The 22765-nt window shown below is 39.2% G+C and overlaps 2 protein-coding genes across 3 annotated transcripts in view; both read right to left on the bottom strand.

Moving 5' to 3' along the window:
• Window positions 1-122: 122 nt before the first annotated feature.
• Window positions 123-8549, bottom strand: slc38a8a (solute carrier family 38 member 8a). 2 transcript variants are annotated; one of them, XM_008411661.2, is made up of 11 exons: window positions 8212-8549; window positions 6769-6967; window positions 4503-4659; window positions 4240-4344; window positions 3490-3547; window positions 2211-2325; window positions 1967-2114; window positions 1665-1722; window positions 1520-1582; window positions 1387-1438; window positions 385-471 (listed from the first exon to the last, which is right to left on the bottom strand). In XM_008411661.2, the coding sequence occupies exons 1-10, from the start codon at window positions 8407-8409 to the stop codon at window positions 1427-1429; spliced, it is 1113 nt and encodes a 370-aa protein (XP_008409883.1). In that variant the 5' UTR covers window positions 8410-8549; the 3' UTR covers window positions 385-471; window positions 1387-1426. The 2 variants fall into 2 exon arrangements, with proteins under 2 accessions (XP_008409882.1, XP_008409883.1); XM_008411660.2 differs by having other exon boundaries at window positions 123-471; window positions 1520-1722; window positions 8212-8548.
• Window positions 8550-12276: 3727 nt separating this feature from the next.
• The window catches only part of mbtps1 (membrane-bound transcription factor peptidase, site 1), a 21287-nt gene continuing 10798 nt past the window's right edge, over window positions 12277-22765 (bottom strand). Inside the window, exons 5-22 of the mRNA XM_008411871.2 lie at window positions 22527-22672; window positions 22290-22406; window positions 21867-21934; window positions 21473-21575; window positions 21212-21363; window positions 19959-20120; window positions 19341-19485; window positions 18974-19162; window positions 18471-18643; window positions 18242-18357; window positions 17861-18017; window positions 16248-16372; window positions 16080-16157; window positions 15764-15904; window positions 15552-15683; window positions 14817-14943; window positions 14376-14506; window positions 12277-13092 (exon numbers count right to left, since the gene is read on the bottom strand). Of these exons, the coding sequence (XP_008410093.1) occupies window positions 12890-13092; window positions 14376-14506; window positions 14817-14943; window positions 15552-15683; window positions 15764-15904; window positions 16080-16157; window positions 16248-16372; window positions 17861-18017; window positions 18242-18357; window positions 18471-18643; window positions 18974-19162; window positions 19341-19485; window positions 19959-20120; window positions 21212-21363; window positions 21473-21575; window positions 21867-21934; window positions 22290-22406; window positions 22527-22672 (2465 nt within the window). The 3' untranslated portion in view covers window positions 12277-12889. The remainder of the gene's footprint in view (window positions 13093-14375; window positions 14507-14816; window positions 14944-15551; window positions 15684-15763; window positions 15905-16079; window positions 16158-16247; window positions 16373-17860; window positions 18018-18241; window positions 18358-18470; window positions 18644-18973; window positions 19163-19340; window positions 19486-19958; window positions 20121-21211; window positions 21364-21472; window positions 21576-21866; window positions 21935-22289; window positions 22407-22526; window positions 22673-22765) is intronic.

Genomic DNA, 22765 nt, shown 5'->3' with positions numbered 1-22765 from the left:
GTGTAACTGAAGTTTGGACCCCTTCTTCATAAATGAATAAAAACAGGGCCCCAACAACAGCATCAACAAATGGCAAGAAAACACATTAAAGTTTCACTCAGTCATGGACACAGTAGCAGAAAGATTTTTTAGTTGTTTTTTTTGTCACAGTGCAGCTATAATCAATAAATTCACATTAAAAAAAAAATCTTCAACAGTACCGTTTTACTGGCTGTGTCCCAGTGCATTGAAAGCATTGAGCTGAAAGCTGTACAAGTTGTGTGTGTGTCCTCAGTATTCAGGTTCTGTTGTCCGTCAATCAAGAGCCATAACTGATCTCAGGAGGAGCAAAACAGTTCAGACTTATTAACAGAAGGTTCCCTGAGAGGTCAGATCTTTCCAAGGAGCTCCATGACAGCGATGGTTGTGCTCTGACCAAAAATAAAGGCTCCACAGATCAGGGTCACTGCTCCCCAAATGGTAAGGGTGATTCTGGAAAGAATTGGGGAAAAAAACTACATCAGTATACACAAAGTTTACATCTCATGACACAGGTTAGTGTTGCAACTACAAACCTTTATTTACATTAAGATGCTCGCATGTCCGACGTACTGCCAGATTAATTGTTGGAAAAATACTAGCAATCAAATCATGTCTAGTTGTGGTTAATTTTAGACATGTGTTAAGAAGATATACAATTATCCACAAAATGTTCTAGAAGTATTTTTTTTTTTTGCCAGCACAAAGTTCCATTAAATCTTAGTGAAATTAAATATGATTTAATTTAACTAAATATTAAATCTAATTAAATTCAATAATTAATAAATGAATGATCACCTAAGAATAAATTGTCCGTACTGTAATGCAAAAAATTGGATGTTTAAAATATTTTAAAAATATCTTCACACATACACAGACCAAAATACTGCAAATAAAGTATTGTTTTTCCATAGTATTGCCACATTTATTTTCATATATGTAAACTATTTTTTTCCCTATAAAGGGGCTTAAGGTAAAAAAACGTTTTTTTCTATTTACTTTAGTTTTTATTTTCTTTTGCTGACAAGCTGAACCAATTCATTGAGGCTTGTAGAAATTAACCAATAAAAGGAATACAAAAAGAACTGAACAAACTGAAATCATAATTTTTGTGGGATAGTAAGAAATAATAAATACTGATGTATTAACTGGTTGTCCTGCTACACGAGATGTTGGCAGTTTATTTGCTGGTTTTAGCTCCGCTTTGGGTTTGCACAGATCTAATCAAATTATGTGGACTCACTACAGGGAATGAAAAAAAAAATAATAATAAAAAAAAAAACAGCTGCTAAAACAGCTGTTTTGAATGAGTAATTCAGATTAATTCACAGTTAAATTCATTAACATTTGGATGAAGCTTGTCCTCACCTGGTCTTGCAGGATACTGGCTCAGATTGCATGGCAAACATCAAACAGAGTCCTGTAGAAACAAACACACACACACTCTTTAACAGAACAGCAACAGGTTTTATTGAACGTCCCTACATGACAAGATCTCTACCTGGGAATATAAAGATGAAAAAGGCACTGATTCCTCCAATGACACCGATAACTTTACTGATGTCTGGTACAAACAGAGCAATGAGTAGCGTCATCATTATCCACAGAACCGTCAGCACCCATCGGCTGCGACATTCTAACTTCACCATCAGCGCCTCGCCCCGTCTCCGCCACCGGCTCAGCAGAGGGTCCTGAATCACCGATCTGATGTGTTCAGAATGTAATGTAGCCAAACACAACATTAAAATACATAATGAGACTTGAAAGACACAATAGAGCAGAGACACATCAGATTGAGTTTGGAGAATAACAGAGAAAAGAAGCCGCTAATCTGCTGAAGGGCCATCTCTCGGGATCAGAGAACCGCTCCAAAATAGAGAAACTATCCAGCAAGTAACAATGATAGCCAAGAGAGGCTCACACTGGTTTTAAAAGCAACATGGCTGACCTGCCCAGCAACACGATGATGGGATAGATGGTGATGATGGAGACTCCAAACAGCAGTCTGGCAACGAGCATGAGTTTGTCATGGTTGGAGTACGACATTAAAATATCTGGAGCCACAGTCTTTCCAAATGTCAGGTACCCGTAAACCCCTAAAGCAAAAACCAAGGAACGATGCCTCTGTAAGTCCACTGTTGTGTTATGGAGGGGAGAAAAAGTCACACAGGTGAAACAGAAGGTGGTCTGACCTGTGAGGGAGTAAATAACGAGGCAGACAATCATCGCGACCACAGAGACGAAGGCCCAGTGAGAAAGCCGCTGGTTCTCCATGCTGCTGTAGATGGCGATGGAAGCCTCATGGCACTGCAAGGAGAGAAACTCCTCTTATGCTATGTTGAACAACCAGCTGAAAAGGTTACAGGTCGCAATAATGAACATCCAAATTTGGTTTCTCTTTTTAGATCCATCTGCAAAACAGTCGAACTGAATGACAAAACTCCCCAGCATGTCAAGCTAAAATTAGATTCAGTCTACAGTAGCAGCTGGTGTCCTCTTTATGGCAGAGAAATTCCTTGACCATGATTTTATTCAAAAGACCTTTTCTTCAAATGAGCAATAAAGTTTAATTAGCCCTTGTCCACACTGTAATGAAAGTTCATGCTGAAACATTGTAAATCTCCAACCTTTAAAACGATGCAGTTTAGATATGAAATTTGGCTCTTTAACCTACATAATCTATCACACATTTGGCAATTATACAAGAAGAGAATGCACTACACTCGACGTTATTAAAACCAGCATAATAAGAAACAGTTTTAAGTCAACAACCTGGGGCACTGGTTTCTTCCCACCAGGGACATAACTTGTAGATCATCATACGAAACCATGTTGCTGATGTGATTCCAGCATGAAGTCAAGAGTTAAAGGAAAGCTCAAAGTTCAACAACGTCTCAGAGTTAAGCCATCAAGATTTCAGGATTCTCACTCCTGTCCCAGCTGCCATCAGCTGCTTTAAAATCTTCCTTCTCTGTTCGTACCTTCCCCTTCGATCAGGACCTCATCAGCTCTCTTTTCAACCCTCTGCACAGCAATCACTCACCCTGACAGAGTGTTGGTGTGAGAAGGAATGTATCAATCCAGTTGCACTTTTCCTTTGGCTTTATTAGATCCTACTGACAGCAGCCTTCAGGGGCTACAAGGGCAAGCTGGGCAGTTGCACATAAATCAGTCCTACTTCAGACTGACAGAATGAGCTCCGAGCTCACACACTCTGCAATATTAAACATAACAAAGTCGACAGAGAAGGTCAACCTGCTAACCTTACACTGTATAGAAACACTTTTTCGGAGAAAGCGCAAACTTCCAAATCAATATACAAGATTTAAACCAACTTCTTTACTGAAATACAGAACACACGGCTGCACAGAGTGATCCGCGGTTTTGCAATACCCTGATGCCGACATGTGAAACCAGTCTCAAATGGTCCCAAAAAAAAAAAAAAAAACTAAAGCAAATTGTTGAACTCACCTGGAAACCAAAGCAGATGGTTGGGATCACGCTGAACATCGATCCCCAGGCGCCAGTCCTGTGGACACATCAAGACTTTATCTGGAGTTTTTGTTATAATCAGAACATTTAATGATGTTCCTCCCCACTGCCATTCATCATCCTGCACTTGTCCTTACTCCATCTTTAGAAGCCAAGTATARCCGTCAGAAGATATCCAGAGTCTCATCCTTTGAGTCATCATATCTCCTGCTTTCCTTTTTGGTTTGGCTCTTTCTCTACCACAACAAACTTGAGCACCACCTGCATTCCGGGAGAAAAAGCCCCAATCCATCTGCCCATCTCTCACTCCATCCTACTAAAACTCATAAACAAGGCACTTTAGATACCCCCATCCAGAAGCATGGCCTTTTCTGATCAAGATCTATGGTCAAACGCTCCAAACCACACTGAACATCATGACCCAAAGAAACCAATAGAGCTGCATAATCAGTAAAAAGCAATGAAACCCTGAAGTTCCCAAACCAGACACCCTCCTCTCAACAACTAAACTTTGAGTTCCCATCCATGAACACAAACGGGATCAGTGACATGGGATATTAATCTTAGCAGAGTCCTTCCTGCACTGCATTGAGTAATAAAGCTCAATGTAATGAGCAAGTAAGCCAGTGATGGAGAGAGTTTAAACAGTGATGTCTGATTTAGATTCCAAAGAGATTTATGGTTAAACCAAGTTAAAGATATCTCAAATAACGGATCTGTTTCACATACCCACTGGAGTAGAGAGGGCTTCTGTGATCTGGAGCAGTCGGCATGGTGAAGTACTTTATGATTATGGATACAGTCAGGTAGGTTGCAGCTAGAGTACCCAGAACACTAGGAAAGGACAAGAAAAACAGTTTTAGAGAAAACATATTGCATTAGGGCATCCTTTGTTAATTATTTACATTGTTTCAACTGGTAAATGTTGTTTGAGCCACACCTGTGGTCCTATGGAAAAGAAAATTACTTAAAAAGGCGATAAATTACACAACCTGGTGTATTTTTGGATGGTGATCTCCTTGGGGATGGACATTGGCATGATGAGGAAGAAGCAGAGCAGAACCAGGGCAAATCGGTGGTCAGTGTAAAAGTGATAGGGCATCTCAGATTTTGGCAGAGCAGTCGCCAGCTCATACAGAGTGTTGCACACTAAAGGACAGAAACCAGATGCAAAAACAAAAGCTTAGGATGCATATTTGATCAAGATGTTTATTTTGAGTCTCTGTTAAGCATGAGTGACATTCGGTTAAATTATGACAGACAAAATATCTATTTTATTATCTTAATAATTTGAGATTTCTCTGAGGTTGTCATTTCATTGTGCCTGGGCAAATATAGGCTGTACTCAAGAATTTTAATTAATTCTGAACACTAGTCCAACTAAAGAGGGCACAAAAAGACATCACAAGAAAGTTTTATTCAATGTGATAATATGAAGAAAATGATGATACCTCTGTCATCCTCACGCAAGTAAGATTGGCATCATACTGGTACATTTCAAAAAATGATTGTGAAAATGTTTAATATTCTTTATTGCTCATCAAAGCTATAGTCATAATCATCAAGATTATAAGAAATGGCAAGAAATATTTGCACTTTTACACAGTATCCCAATTTATTTAGATGTACCTGTGATATGACATTTAACTTCTCCACATTTTTAAATTTTCTTTTGTATGTGCTTACTCCAGAAGCATCCGTTTTTATCACTGTATAGTCTTAACTTGAGGGAACTTTAGCCTGATTAAAAATCTATTAAACTTGACCAAATGAACATAGTGACATGACACACCAATTGTCAATAGAGGACAGAAAAAAAAGGCAGTCTGAATGGAAATGTTGTCACACAACAAAGCTTACTTATCTCTGTACCTTTCTGACAAAATTGTAGATGACAGTGGTCCAAAAAAATTTAATGTACGTGAAATTCTGCTTACAAGGACGATAAAGAGCAACATCTCTGCAATAAAGTGAGAAGGGCTATTTTTGACCATTTCCTTTTGTAATACATTTGATGCTGACAAAAACTTAGAACAGTCTAGTCAACCATGAATAGTGCTAATTAGGAAATTATTTGTAAAATGTGGTACAATATTAAATACCACTTTAAAAAAAATGACTTGACTCAAGACCGTCAAGAACCTGACGAGAGTTTAATTACTGGAAATTCAACTACAAGTGTGAGATTTGTGAAAAATAAATCATGTAACAGAAAAATATTTAGGCATAACTTGTAATGTGGTGACAAAAGCCTTCCAGATAAACCACAATAAAAGCTTTGCTACGTTTTTTGGTATATGACAATAAAATACAAGAGATTTTTTTCTTGTTTCTCTTCCTCTCAGTGAAAGCTGAGCAACTTTCACTGCTGTTCTCGAATAGCAGCGAGTAGAAGGAGAAGAAGAGAGAGAGAAGCACAAAAACACAGACAGTCATCAAACTTTAACAGAGATGTCTGGGACAGATGTAAAAATTAAAAATGAACAAAGGTCTTGATCTTTATGTAACTATGCAAAAGGGCTTACCGTTTTCTGGTTTCTTTAATGGACAAATATCTTTGAGTGGAGATTAATAGGGAATTTTTAAAAGAGAGGGAATAATCATTTTAAATATTAAAATTGTGCGATTTTTGTTATTTAAAACAATAACACTGAAACACTTAAATACTTTGGGGAAAAAAATCATTAAATGTTCTGCTCATCCACAGCACTTTGTTACACCTATAAAACCTGAACAATAAATATAAATAACTTTGACTATTGATTTGTTGAATTGTTTTCATTCACTCCATATCATATTGAATGCAGTTAGAATAGATCAGATGCATTTTCAGAAAAATAAAAATGGAAAGAGGGGAATTTGGGAAATAAAAATAAAACTGAATTTCATAGAACCTAAGTGTCATCTTTTCCTCAAGCTAATTTTAGTTTTGCTTGACTACATACATGTTTATTTTAAATATGTTGCTATATATACTATAATTATCCTGACTTGTCACAACTTCTGTCCCTGGGAAACTGGTACCCTACAAGCAGTTCATGATCCACATTTGCCAAGCGTCAGCGCTGGCTATATTACAAATCAGATCAATAATAAGCCAATACGCAGTCACATACAGTCCTAAAACAATGCAATTATCTCACCAAGTATGAATATGAATACAATTGTCACCAAACTTAAAGAAAAACACACATCTGGCGCAAGGCAACAAACATTAGCTACAGAAGTGCAGCCACAAAAAAGGCAATCGTTACTCACACTTTTCCAGCTGGTCATTCACTACGACCAGAAAGGCCACAGAGATCATGAAAAGGTTGAAGATGAAGCAGATCTCACACAGCTGACCAATGGCCGTGCCGCACAGCTTCTTCACCACCGCCTGGTAGGTGTGCTGACGACTGATGGAGGAGGCATAGCCCAGAATGATCAGGCCACTGATCAGGAACACGAGCGAGATCTGAGGACAGAGACGCATGACTGCAACTCTTCCCTTTCGAGGGATTTTTCATTTGCACCCACCAACACTGAAGCAATGTCATGTTTTTGAAAACATTAAAGACATCATTGATTTGAATAATCAAGTTGCCCACATTCTTGATCATCCATAGTTTTCAGAAAGTATTTTTTTTATTATTTGCAGAAGCAAATTAAGAGGAATGATTTTTATGTCTTGTAGAGCTATAGAGAAGTTTACTGTAAACAAAATATGGATGCAAAAGGCATTGTTAGATTAAAAAACAACTGTTGCCATGTTTAGGTGCATCTTATTCCACATCTGTTTTTTTTTTATATTAGATCTCATACTAGCTAGCTATAAATAACATCTTACACTAAGCAAATTAAAAGAAAAAGCCATTCAAAACAGATTTCCAAACTTTGTCTTTAAGAGGTAAAATTTGTACATGATGAAATCACTTCAATAGTCTGTTCTGCACATAACGATTTAATCCTCTTGTTGCGTTTAAAAAATATAGCACTTCATCTTCTTGTACAAAGAAGACAAATTGTTACCAAACAAATTTGTTTAATCTTTATACTTCCTGATATTTTAAATAAATTGATAACATCCTTATTTCAAACACAGCAACACTAAACTTTAACTTCTAAATATAATAAATGTGTAATTTAAAATTTTGAGTTCAACGTAAAAAACATTTACATTGAACGCAATATATAATAATTTTGCAAGTCAAACAAGTTTGAAGAACAGCCAAAATAAAGCAAAATGTGTACTTCACGTTACGTTGAATGCAGAGTTTAGATTTAAATTAACAGGATGGCTATTTATTCCCAAAAAGAACAAAGAATCCAACTTTTTTTTTTTTTTTTTACAAGAAGCCACTTTTAAAACTTTAACTAGAGATAAGAGCAGAGTTTTCATTTAGTCCACAAAGATAAATACAGTTCAAGAATAATGTCCAATCTGCACATTCATCTCTTTGTACTGTGGGACGAACTTAAAACATGAAGAGTCAGGAAAACTCCTTAAGGAAATTAAATAGAGCTGAAATCAGACTTAATGACATCTCAGGTGAAACAAATCAGGTTAATTTACCTACAATTCTGCATCAGAAATTCCAAATATCTATAAAACTCACCCCATGTAGAGATAAATGTTACTTTTAAACTAATGTGCTCTTTCTAACCCTTGAATATAACACTTTTTTTTTTTAAAGAATCTTAAAATGAGAGCGCTCTCACCAGCTCCACGGTGACCGCGCTCCGAACGCCCCCGGCTCTAGAGAACGCCCAGGGGAAGTTCAGCAGCCCGGCGCCCAAAGCGGACTTCAGCATGATGAAGACGGCTCCCATGGAGCCCAGCCGGTGCCCCACGTCCAGCGGTGGCTTGTCAGAGGTTGAGGCCAGCAGGCTGATGCTCTCCCTAGCTAACTCTTCCATGCTCGGGTCGGCAAAAGAATCACAGCGAGATTCGGCGTCCGCCAGAGCGGCACTCTGAGCACCGACGGTCGCCCACTGAAAACAGGTGAGCCCCGGGTAGAGGGGAGGGTCGGTCTGTAGGCCAGCTGCTGCCTTCAGGGACCGCTCGGAAGCTTAACATTTATTGTACACCTGCGTATAAAACTGAGATGCATTGATTTTTAATTTATTACTTCTTTTTTTTTTTTTTTGCTAAACATCTTATGTCTATGATAAGATGTTGTAGTATCAAGAGATACTACAACTCTTGATTTTTTATTTGTTCAATAAGTGATGAATTACGAACTACTAGACATTCTAAAAGAGTTGCTATCAAGGGCAACAAAGCAAGCTTAATGCACACAAAGTAATATTCATTCATTAACAGTTCATTATATTACTAATTAATGTTAGTAAATAAACAAAGAACTAATCAAAGCTAGTCCTTTCTGACATTGATCGAGATGGTCATTATAAAGATGACCATTACACTTATTTTTGTCTCCTCCACAGTTATATTCTTTATTTCAATACTCTAATGGAGAACATCTGCTACAGAAGGGTATAAGTATTCTAATATTTTAGATTTTTACTTTTGTAATTTTGATGTATAGTGAGATTCACCAACATTTTTAAAATAATATCCCGTTTCTAATTCTAGCTGAAGACAAGTTACCCACGGAGACAGTTGGCTATACGGTTGTCTTTTGGAGATGGGCCAAAAAGTCCCAGTTTTTGCCCCAACGTGGATTATGTTTCATCTGAACATAATCCATGCTGTCTCAAAGTTTTGAGAGATTGTCCATTTGGGTCAAATCAGATTTTTAAGACATGATTTTTGGGGTACTTTTTTCCTGACTTATATTTGTGCACTTAAATGATTTTGGCTCTTTTTAATCTCTTTGCAAAGTGTAGTTTTATATAAGGACGATAAAGAGCAAATGCTAACAAGATCTTGCCAGGTTAGCTGAATTTTTACAGTTCAATCAGGTTCTTTAAAAACAGTGACTGACACATACCAAAGACAGATGCTGAAAGAGAAGCAAAAGGTGATTTAACAAGGTATTATTAGTTTAAGGGTCTGCAAACGTATGCAACCAGGTTATTCCAAGTTTCTTTTTTCTCTTTACCTTTTCCTCCTCAAACAGATTTTGTGACAGCTAAATAATGTAAGACATACGTCACATTAAAGGTTGGGGTAAACTTTGAAAATATTTTTTTGTCTCCTAGCATAGGTGTTCACACATTTCATAACAACCAGCTGAAATTGGACTTAGATGTAATCCAACTAAAAGCTGTTTTTATGATTTTGACATTTGTCAAATCATTAAAAGCTTTTCTCAACTCGGCCAACTAGAAACACATTACGCTCAAGGAAACATGGAGGTAGGCTAATCCAAAGACATGTGAGGAGGTGGGACGGGAGGGGAAGCAGGCGTGTAAGATGCAGAGTGGTACCACAGAACTTAAAATATTTCACCAAGATTCTTCCAGGTGACCTGACTGGCCAAACAGGAAGCCCCCTAAATCTGGGAACGTTGCAGGGAAAGAGTGCATGTGACCTCCTCTCACCACCAGCTTTCCCAAATCTCGTTAGCGCATCTAGCCATCTCCGGGGTCATTTACCAGTTTCCCAAGGTTCCAAGAGAGATTAGCTTCAGAGCGGGGCCATCATCAAAGAGGACAGGTGACAGATTCACAGCCTGATCTCACCGATTAGACTCAGATAAAGAGCCAAAGCAGAGAACCTGGAGCAACTCTGATGAAATCAGCCTGCATCACTGATTCCGGCCCATAATCAGTCCCAACTCCAAGACTGGGATGGATTTGTCTGTTCAATCTGAAATTACTCCTCAGTATGGAATGCAGTTATTTCTTCTCAGCACAGACCAGGAAATGTGTGTTATTAGGCAGCAAGGTGAAAAGGAATTTCACATGGTAAACCTCATCTTTTTTTAAATCAGTTTTTCACTCTGAAGAGCTGCTAAAATAGTTTTTTATCACTTCCTCATGACACCAAAACAGAAGCAATGTCTAAATGTTCAGGAAATATTAATTATGACAGCAGCTCCTCAGCAAATCACTGTAATTTCTCAATCCAGCTGGGACTTGATTGGAGTTAAACATGTTATCATCGGTGCTCAGACATTAGTTGAAGCTAAATGTCACCCTGCTGCTTTTTTTTYTCTCCCTTTGCTCATCACCAGTAATTAATAAATCCTTTTGTTCTTCTAGGTTCAGACACACACTATAACAACATAAGTTAATAATCACAAACATATGGGCTMTAAACTATTTATAGTAAACTGCCATCGTAAAAAATAAATCACAGCCTCCTTAAGGGTTCTCCGTGTCAGGACATTATTAAAAATACATCTGGCCTTCAGTAAAAATGAAATGATTAAAAATATTGGACCTCAAGTGCACAAAAACACACAACATATTCCATGCCATCATTTATTGGGCATAAAAAAGCYAACATGAAAAGGCTGTGTGTGAAAAGTTTAACTGCACCCYGTYACCATGGGATTTAAGTTAGATTAACAGCAACATGCTGATAATCAAATACACTGGATTAGATGATCATCAGTGTGAGCACTTCTGTAAAACACAGTTTTTGTTCAGTTTTCAGTTTCTGAGCATGCATGTGGATTAACACAATGCCAAAACGAAGACACAGCCGCACATAATCTTAAGAGAAGCAATTACTGTCGTCCATCCATCAGGGAAGATTTTATGACAGTAGCGTCCAAAGTCAGACCTCAAGGATGATATCCTGCATGCTTTAGTTCTCTGKGTGGTTGAACACACCTGAATAAAACAATGGCTCACTAGTAAGCCTCTGGAGAACATTGACATGCTGAGGTTTGACCTGCCAGAGTGTTGAACCAGGTAGTGAACAAAGACATGCCTCATGGACATGATACCAGACCTCTGGTATTACTTAACCACTGATTTGTGACTTTTCCAAACCAGCCCTCTTTGACCAATATTCCTTCAGTTTATTTCAATCTTTTTTTCTGCAAAATGTCTYAACTTTCACTGGACCACACTGACCATTGTTTTTAGCCGTCTTGCTGCAGCTATGCTGCCGTTTGTGCTGTTCATCACCCAGTTTGAGTCAGACTTTAGCTGTTAAGACCATCTCACAATTGACTTTGGAATATTTTGTGAAAAATCAATCTTTCACCACCATGTTGTTGGCAGAYGAAACAAGGTGCCTGTACTTCATAAACCTCAACATGCTAACTCTGGCATGTCTAAGGCTTTTGGCTATATGATGATTGGGACAGCTTACAGGGATAGCATTATGTATTTTCCAGGCACATATTGCCATATCATAGCACAATCAAGTAACTATGTCACCTTTGGTTGTTTTAAGAAAGCTGTATATGTTAATCATAACTGAAAAGAAATTTAACTTCATAATTAAACACCATTAAATTGGGCCTCTCTCTTCAAGAAGCTCCTGCTGTATCACTATACATAACATGCATATAACAAAGAGCTGCTTGGACTGCAATGTATGTCAGCTAATAAATCTGTCTGAATGTTGTCAGAGGTGCTCACACTGACAATATTTTATTTGCATCGCCAGACTGTGACTCGGCCAACTAAATACTATTGACAAAGGAATCCACCTCGAGAACATGTCACCTACACGGCTGAATTAATGGCTGAATTRCCTCCTCTGTATTTTATCTAGTTTTGCAGAGGGCCAGTCACAAATCAGTCATTTGATTCAACTGTGTTGGACCAAGGACGCATTTAGCTCGAGGCCTGGATTTGAAGACCTCAGCTACAGACTTTTCCCTTGTGATTAAATCTGACAGTGAAACAAAAACACAATGCCTTTGATGATGCTTTTTTTTATTGATGCGATATCTGACCAAGTCTGTTGAAGAAACTGGAGTCCCAAAGGGAGGATTTCAACAGAAAGCCTGACCAGATGTATTGACTGTATAAAATATAAAAACAACAGTGATGTTCAACAGATAGGGGCAGGACATAGAAAACCAGGGTCAAGTACTTTTATCCTGTTTGAGTGCCAACTATTTAAAGAGTTACTGACAAGTGTAACATGTTTTAGGGTAAGAACAAATTCAATAAATATAAAAGTAAGATATTTTACTTATAAAGAACCCATTTGGTCAAAGAAGAGGAAAGGAAATATTGACACAATGTGTACTTGGACTGTAGCTGGACTTTTGGGGCCCAGACTTGGGTTTTGTCTAACACTGTTCATTGGTCCACAAATACACAAAACACCAACGACAGCTTTAAACGGACAAGAGGCACAAAAAAAAAAAGTTTCCCGGAGATGTTGGACGTCAATTAATGTCCAGCGAGCTTTAAAAAGCAGTCCAACAATCTGCCCAAGCAGTTCAACTCCACTGACTTATCTTCAACGTCTCAGTTCTGGAGTTGGGCCCAGCTGTTTGGAAACAGTACAAATATGCAGTCACACAGTGGGGTTTTTCCCAGCTGTCGCYGTCTGCTGCTGGAGGTATGTGGGCCGTTTGATCCGGGGTTTCCTGCGCTTCGGTTTGCTTTTGGCTTTAGTGAGCTGAACCACAAAAAATGACAGAACAACCATCGCTCCCAGGAAGGCGAACACGGGGATGGTCTGACCAACTTCTTGGTTGTAGCGACCCGGCATTATCCCTAAAGGGAAAGAGAGTAAATRCCATGAACAGCTTTGTCCATCACAGGCGCGTCTCCAACGAGGATATCGAATGCATTTCTGTAATTCAATTGAAAAAGTGAAACATAGATTCTTTAAACATGACTATATCCACCACAATTTTCCCCTCCATTTCTTATTATAGTGAATGAATGAAGTACTCTGAACAACCAGCTTCTTTGGCAATGCCATTTTGTGTCTTATCCTCCTAGTTGAGGTGGTCAATGACTGTTTGCCAAACATTTGTCAAGTCAGGAGTCTTCCATCATTGTGTAGGTCAGCGTTTTCCAAACCTGGTCCTCAAGGCACACTGACCTGCATGTTTTAGATGTTGACCTGCTTCAGCACATATGATTTCAATTGTTGGCTGATTAACAGGGTTTTGCTGAATTGCAATCATCTGAATGGGGTGATTCAGATGATTGCCATCTGAATCACCCCAGATGGCAATCATCAGGGGATGATTGCCATCCCCTGATGATTGGGGATGATTGCCATCCCTGATGAACATGTTCATGAACATGTTCATCAGGGGAACATGTTTTAGATGTTCCCCTGTTTTAGATGCAGGGGAACATCTAAAACATGCAGGTCAGTGTGCCTTGAGCACCAGGGTTGGGAAACACTGGTGTAGGTCACAGCATAACACTTCTGTCTTTAAAATCAGCCTCATGTAATCTTATATTCTGAAAAGCTGCATAATGGGATTTTGTTCACTGTAACTCATAATCAAAAAAAATTTAACAAATAAGTATGTTACAAACCATGACCTTCACTTTTTGCTTTTAATTATTGAAATAAATWACATTTTTTAATATTTAAATGTATTGATTTATTGTACCTAATTACAGTAAGTTTTCGATTTATTCTATTTAATATTGACATTTATTCTGTTTAAGTCAATTGAAACTGACTTCTAGTTCTTTAACAAAGTATTTTCCAAAAGATTTTGTTTTAGTTGATTCAGTTTTGCTCTTGTAGCGAACTAACRTAGCTCTGGCAGCATGACTGGTAGTAACATYTTCTTGCTGGATGTTATACTGTATATTTTTTATGTTAGCAGTTGTCTACAACTGAACTTATGCAAATATCACATGAGCAGAAACAGACATTTGCTTGAATAAGCTTAAACCAAATTCATTAAAAAGAGTAAACGGTTAACCGCCCAACACAATGGCTGCCTTTTATTCTTCTATTCAGAGATGAATTCGGCAAAACTCTCATTTCAGAAAGCTGACAGCAAAAACTTGTAGAGCTGCGTTACCTCCTGGGATGTCCCAGGCCCCGCTCTCCCCAGGGGACAGGGGTCGGACCTGGGGACGGTATGACTTCATGTTAGGCAAAGCCACTTTGTCCAGATCCACGGAGAGAAGCTTCTGGTGCTTCCATAGGTTACTGGTGGAGAGGAGAAACGTGAAGATGGCAGCAGAGAGTGAGTGTCAAATTAACATTTTAAAAGGAGACAGCATGTTCTGCTCCAATAGATCCCACTTTGGTTCATCAGCTCTAYTCAAAGTTTGAATAAACAACACATTTTAATTCATTTTGGAAGCTTCAATGCATCATTCAGTCATTTAAAGAATCGTTCCTACTTCACATATCCTGTTCTCATAAATAATCCCATCAAGGGAGGAAAAARCCAACACCCATAAATTGTTAAAATAACAGATCCATAAAACGTAAACTCAATTGGACTTGGTTTCACCTGGGGGCCGTCTCATTGAGTGGCTGTGGCTTCGCCCAGGATAGGTGGGGACACGCTGGTAGGGGGCGTGGCTTAGGGTCGCCCAGGTGAGCCTCCAGAACCTTGGAGTAACGGTACAGGTGGTTCCCTGAAAAATACAAGTAATGTTTAATTATACCTACAAAAGCAGACAGACAGGAAAATAAGACATGGAGTTTCTCAGTCACATCTGAGATTCTTGTCAAAACTAAACATTTATGTCTAACCAGTTAGATTTGGTGGACAAATTTATGGAACATTATTAAAATGCGAACTAAAAACTAATGACTAAATATGCAGCAATCTCCCTAATGGAGATCTAATTTAATCCAATAACAAAAATATGTCAGAAACTTCATCTATGCAAACCCAACATTTTAATTTATTCAAATATGATTTTTTTTATATTTTATTGCGTCAGCTGGAACTTTGCAAAAAGGACTTCAAAGATGGCCACCCTTATCCAATTTAGCCTTGGCATTTTGTAGAAAAAAAAGCAGTTTCAGTGAAATTATTTTCAAAAATTTTAAATGTAGCAGATTGCAATGAGAAAGAAAAAGAGGTATTTCAGTGTCAGGAATCGACTTCCCCCAATACTTCAGATCTTGAAGACTTCAGATGGAAGCAGACATTTGTGCTCCAATGTCTGCTGTTTGAAAGATCATTTCCAATGAGATACGTTGTGGAGGAGAAGTTGAGCTGGGGTTTCCCTCTCACCTTCCAGTCTCTGTGGCAGTGGCCGCTCTGCRCCTACAGGAGGCGCCACTCTGCTGTGGGAGTGGCTGAGGCTGGGAGGAGTCATACTGTAAGAAGTATACTGCAGCAGAGCATCCAGCAACCAGAAACAGTCTGAGGAATAAACAAGATGCAAAAACATTGAACAAGAAGTTCCAGGTGTGTGAAAACAGATTAGAGACGAGAGATTTCACCTTTTTGTCTGTGACTGTCGTCGATACAGTTTGAGTCTCCATACAGAACGATGCGACCTCCCCCCTCTGAAGGGGTTTGGTACAGGCCCAGGATGGGAACTCCCTCCACCACAGCGGTCTCCTGCTTCAATACTTCCAGACCTGCACACACACACACACACACACACACACACACAGCAGTTTTCTTTCTCTTTTTTTTCTTTTTTATCCAACACACAGATTAAAATGCCTGTCTGGCTTTATAGGGCTGCCCGCCAGCTCCCTGCTACACAGAGCTGGCTGACAGCCTTTAAAACTTTAAGGGGGATCCTGGTACCTTGATCTTTCAGGTTCTTGGCAATTACAATTCCATCTTCTGGGAAACGGGCAATGCTGCAGCCTGAGGCATAGTACACTGCAAGAAAGCCAGAGACAAAAGCTTTATTTATTTTCTGTGCCAATAAGGCCTCACAGTGCAATACCAGAGGACTCTATAAAATCTTACTGTCATGATCAGCCAGGGTGAAGTCCCCCTCATACAGCCCGTCGCTGAAAGCCATCCCCCACACCGAGATCAGGTCGTTCAAAGCTGGCACATTAGCGCCCCCTGTGTCCGGCATCCACCACTGTCTGCAGGTTGCAGCAAGAAGATACGTCAGGTTTTCAAATTAAAGCATCAAAAAACATTWMAAAAATCTGATAAATCTGATATAATTCATAATTGTTGATACTAAAGCCCTGTAAATAGCTACACTGATAAACATCTAACGTTTTCTCACCATCTCTGTAGGCAACTGTGAGTAAGATAATTTAAAATGCAATAACAAGGCCAATTCCATATTAAAACAGAGCCACYAGTCAGAATACTTTAAAGCCATGAAGTTTGTATTTAAATGCATATATTGCTTTAAATCTCTGGTAGGATCTAAACGGAGCAGCTGAGTAATGGTTATCTGCATGAGGAGCTCCGAATTGGAGAAGCCGTGATGTACGACATCTATTACAGAGAACGAACACATAAATAAAACCGCAGGGAGACAACTTGTGACACAGCGAGCTGCCCCACACAGTTCATCTCGGGAGTGYTATTACACGATAAAACTCTAGGTGAACGTAATTGTGAGGTAATAGGACGTTCATCACTGAAGTGCTGAATAATGGAGCGACAGGACGCATTGTTTGTTTCACAGATGAAGGCATTCTGCTGTTGATGCTAAACTATTTCAGCACAGGCATAYTTGAAAATGATCACATTCTGAAACACTGACAGATATAAAGTGTTGGACTATAAGGTAAAATTACTACAATTTGTTTCCATAATACTGAGAACATTATGTGCATCATTATGTGCATTTGTCCAGCCTGTTAGGTTGTTTTGCATCCACTTAAACAAGCATGAACCAGAGCTTTAATTAAATCACAATCCGCAATATGCTAATTACATGCAGTCCACAAAAAACAGAACATTAGGGACCTAGAAAAACACAAAAACAACCCTTTCAACAAGAGATTAACTGGAAACTCTATTTATGCTGGAAAATCTGTTTTCAGTTGTGGTAAAAAGATGAAGAAACAATAAAAAAAAGACTGTTAAAAAGATGCAAATAAAACATTATAATATGGTGTTAACTTTACTAATTCTCTTATTCATGTCAGATTTTGTATATTAATATCACACGCCTTAGTAATTCTTATCAAACTAAATTTGTATTCTATTGCATATATTATGTGCACACTACATTATTCTATATTACATAAATAATCTCCATGTCATGAAGMGCAATGAAACRTATCAAATGGTGATTTCTAACATGTTGTACAAGGCAACAAGAATTCATCACAATGCCTTTTTCCCTTGCATAAATATGTAACAGATATGAGTTTGTACCAAACACTTCACTGCAATAAAACTGGTCTAATGTCACTCAAAGTAGATATCGCATGAGCCACACCTCTTTAATGATGTTTAATGATCAACCTGATTTTGAGAGAGTGATAACTCCAGCACAATGCCAACAGAGGCAATTAAATTACTCAGAAATCAGTAATTTAATTACTGATTAAATTTCATCACCAAGTTTTCATCACAACTTGGTGATGAAAACACCAAGTTGTTACCTGGTGTTTTCATCGTAGAACTTGACCTTCCTCATCACCGAGGTGTTGTACCAGTCGCTGAAGATGATGAGCGACAGGCCGTTGTCAATGTCTCTCCTCAGCTTGGTGATCTCTTCAGGAAAATACTCTTCCTCACTGTCCACCATTAACAGTGTGCCTACAGCAAAACAAGAAATGTCACCCTTAAATCCTTTAGAATAATAATAATAATAAAAAAAAAAGCATCTTAAAAAAAAAATCTATAAGCAGAAAAGTTGTTTTCAATTKCATGTCCCAGTTTTAATATTCACTTGGAAATCTGTCCAAATAAAACCCAAGAAAAAACATCCAAAAATGGTGAATCTATATTTTCTTATAGGTGTTGAGTTTCTATGTCTGTACCATACTGGCTGGCGTCGAAGCATGTCAGAGGTGCTCCCAGMACTTCCACAAAGTAGCCCATGCTCCTCAGATGCTGGTACATGTCCCTGAAGTTGGTGTGGACGTGATCCCCATTCCTGGAACCAGAATAATATCCACTAACCTTTAACCAAGCTGATTTACAGGAACAATCCAATAAAAACCTCTCATGCAAGATGTCAAAGATGAAGCAGCTTCTACAAAAGCGTACCAGTCCAGTGGGTCGTTCTTCATGCGGAGGTTGTCACGGGGAAAATAGCCGGGTGGGTAGCGCAGATTGTGGTACTGGTCCCACAGTACCCTCTTACTGCGAGGTGGAGTGGGCACGATCTTTACTTTTATGGGTAGCTTGACTGTAGACGTAAGCTCCCCTCCAACTTCTGACTGAAAAAGAAACAACACGAATAATTACAGCACATCCATACAGATGGACCCCTTTAAATGATCCATACCGGAGCTTTACAAAATATCTTCAAAAAATTATATAAAGGCCAAGATCTAATGGAATACATTTCCTACACACAAAAAAAGAAAGAGAACRAAAGCTATTGGAGGCTAATGAAAGAACTACCGATGTGACTGCAAAACTAAAATAGCTAACAATAATTTCATAATTCCATACAGTACAAGTTCATATCTTAACTAAATAATTTAAAACTGGAACTCGGCTCATGTGAGAGTTGTTTTTACTGTAGTGTTTTTCCTCTGACTTACATCATTCTCTGCAGGAGAGGCGACTGTGACCATCACATGACCTTGAGCAATGCCCTCCCACGATGCAGCTTTCTTGGCCACAGAGATGGACACGGCCAGGTAGCCGGCCCACGGCCACAGCACAGGTGAGTATGAGACGGCCACGTCGATGTTGTCACCGTTCTGAGGCAGGTACGGCTGCCAGATGGGCTGAAYAGAATTAAGCGACGTTTACTGGMAGGGCTTAAAGCAAGGATGTTCATTTAATCTATGAGTTCATTACAAATATATAAAATATAAACTAAACTAGAATGTAAGATCAGCACAGCCAGTCCAGAGTTAACATAAGGACCATGATTCCCATTTATTTACCATCTTGGCTGCCTACCTTGTCGACGATCCTGCCCGTGACTCCCATGCCATTGAGGATGGTTACGTTAACGATGGTGGGCATTCCTCCGTAGTAGATTGGCTGAGAGCAGTAAGGCCACATGTATGGACACTCTGTCAAGTCGATGTAGCTGGGAGACAGACTGGGAGGAAACTTTACCAGTTAGACCAAATGCAAGGCTGGAATCGAGCTGTGAAATAATATCTAACATCAGGAGAGCAAAGATTACATATCATGAGTTTGTGTACAGGCAAACTGCTTCTCAAACCAATTACACACATAGATGTGGATTATAAGATTATTCCACATCCAGATCAGTTTCTGCTGCTGATATCTACAGGGTGACTATAATAAAATTGAAACTGCTGTTTAAAGCAGACTTTCCCTGCAGGTTGAACGTAAACATACAGTGAGCATAAAATTCATCAAAGAGGACTCCACWGGGTTGGTCTTTTTCAGAGTTACATCATCTTTGGGTGTGTTTGTGTAAAAACAACATGACTTCAACAGATTCCTGCTCCCTGTCTGTRCACAACCCTCCGTTTCCTGCTTGTGTTTGTTTTGTTTTTTTGTTTGTTTTTTTTTGTTTTAGTTTATTCACACTGGTGCGCTCACCTGGCCTGGGGTCTATAGCTGTTCAGGATCTGATACGCTCGGATCAGGTCCAGTTTCCCATGGCCCTGCTCAAACATGTTGACCCCGGGCAGCCTGCGGGCCGAGGCAATCAGAGCCTGCTTCATGGAGGCGGGGTTCACCAGCTCCCGGTTGAGGACGGTGCTGCAGGAGGAATCAGAACAGGCTGAGTTCTCTTGATTCTTCTGGTGTCGGATTCACTAGGTTGCAACTCGGAGAGGAGAATGTGTGTGTCTGTGATGTTTAACACAGTAATGTAAGCCGGCAAACTGGCTCAGTAAYGGCTCTGCAACAAGAGAGCTTTTCACTGTGTTGGGATGTGATACTGAAAGATGGGAAATAACACCAGAAAACAATCGGCAGCGTGCCTCCGCACTCAAAGGATTACAAAGCCAGAGATAACGACAAGGTTAAGCTTCAGCAATCTGCAATATATATCCTGAAATGTTACACTAGGCTGTTACAATTCACACACTGTCTAAAACACTCTGCACAGGGATTCCTTGTAGAAATAATCTGTTATGTTAGCAGAGGGGTTCTGGCAGCTTCCTTTTTGGTGTCTAACATTAAAGATGGTCTCTTTTGTCTCTGAGGAGAGAAATATCCCATTAACCACAATCATTGACACTGAATTTATTGGCTTTGTCAAAATCTAACATTTTGCTGCCAGAAACCAATTTCATCTYGTTTCCTGGCACATAAATGCCAAACAWCATTTCGTTTGCAAACAAGAACAAGAGCAAAGAACAATAACAAATCCACCAGTAGCAGACTGGGTCAAGAAAAGCTTTCCCAGTCCTTCACGTGAAGAAACTGGAAACAAGTGGAATGCTTAATTGCTGGAGTTAATTATCTGCCTCAAGCAGAAATGTTCAACTTTTACAGTATGGTGTTCATGTGTGACAGAAGGACAAAGGGGTAGATGGATAGACCAATCAGGGTTCTGTATTTTAAGTGTTTTTCCGTGTCCTCTTTTTTTTTTTTTTTCAATAAATGACATTTAGCAGTGCAAGATGCAACCTGTTTTGCATCTTGGACCTGCTTGTTCTGTTGSCATTTTAAAAATCAACTTGCAACATTATTACAATTCAGAAGTGGAAAGCTCTAGCAGTAAATGCAGGCATTAAAACTTCTGTAACTCCCTTTTTAGAGATTGTTTGGGGGGTGTACAACTAAAATATCGTCAAGAAGACACATCTTTCTAACAGTATATTAATCTGGCTTAAGAATCTCACCTGGCCAAAAGGGTGACGGCACCTGCGACCACAGGAGAGGCCACGCTGGTACCAGACAACGAGCGGCATCCCTCCTTCAACCCTGAGCCTCGAACCCCTGAACCGTAGGTCACGATGTCGGGCTTTACTCTGCCGTAACCCCCCGGAAGCTCCTGTACAAAGATACAATAATCAGACTGAACACACTTCTGCGTAGTACTAACTTTATAGAAAATTTGGCTGTGGACAAATTCTTTGGAGATCTGATTGTGTGTAACTTACCCAAGTTGTCATGCCTCTGGAGGAAAACCTAGCTATGTTGTCCTCAAAATCGATCCCTCCAACTCCAATCACATCCATCTGGTCAGCTGGATTGTTCAAGGTGCTGAAAGGCATTTCAAAATACATATAAAAAGCTCAAGGGAGACTTTAAAGGCTAATATTAACAGCAATGATTCCACAACCAGTGGAAACAAGGCCCTCATGTCAGAAATGAAACTGGGAACTGTTGACCTATTGCTAACCAATTGGTTCCAGTTCTAGTTCACAACTGGCCAACATTCAGCTTCTCTGATGGTACAGCATCTTTCTAAGATCCACTGAATCAGTATTCAGATCAAAATGGGATTCCTTCAAAGCACCACTKGCTGTGTGGAAGCTGAAAAGATGAACGTACCCATACAGAGGTCCGTCGTTACCGATAGCAGAAACCATGATCACTTTGTTGGCAGTCAGCTCCCACACCTGGAAGTCAAGCGTACGGAATAATCGCAAAACAAGTTCAGGTGAATTTTTAAGCGCATTTTAAACACAACAACAAACTTTTGATGGACTTGGTTTTCAATAAAAATTTGTTTCATTTTAGGAACACGTGCTTTCATGTATACATGGAGGTCTTTTATTGTTTGATTCAAGACTAAAATGTCCATTAATCTGATGATTTTTTWAAAAACTGATGCATCTTTTACAATATTACACAAAGAGGAACACCTTGAGAACCATGTTGTTTGACGTCTTTGAATCGACTGTTGATCTGCTACGCCTCATTTAGTTGTTGTAATAAAGAATACTTCAGGCGACACCCAGTTTTATGCTTCACCTTATCAACAAAAGGATGGTCCATGAAGTCAGGTCCACCAATGCTGAGGTTTAAAACATCAATTTTCTTCAGGATGGCRTAGTTGAAAGCATCCAGAAACCATGAGGTGTAGGAAACCTAAAATGTGAAAAAGACACACATTTTGGCTTGATTTGACAATGAATTTTCCATTGTATTTCTTTAGATATAGATAAAATCAAACACTGGGCTTATATATTAAGCCTGTGCTGCAGGTACCTGGTTGTTTGTGAATACTCTGAAGATGTGGAGCTCAGAGTCRGGGGCGAAGCCCTGACACTCCCTCATACTGGCTATAACTCCTGCTACAAACGTCCCATGGCCCAGGCCTGAAAAACAGGATGAGCAGTCGATAACGATCTGAACTATTCAACAAGATGCTCAACCAGTCACACCTTAACATGCCTCTGGATTCACAATGCAGATTACACAAAATAATGTTTCAATTTAAATAAAGA

The sequence above is a fragment of the Poecilia reticulata genome, linkage group LG6 (genome assembly GCF_000633615.1).
Source record: "Poecilia reticulata strain Guanapo linkage group LG6, Guppy_female_1.0+MT, whole genome shotgun sequence".
In the NCBI taxonomy this organism is placed as follows: Eukaryota; Metazoa; Chordata; class Actinopteri; order Cyprinodontiformes; family Poeciliidae; genus Poecilia; species Poecilia reticulata.
This window is presented reverse-complemented; position numbering and strand designations above follow the sequence as displayed.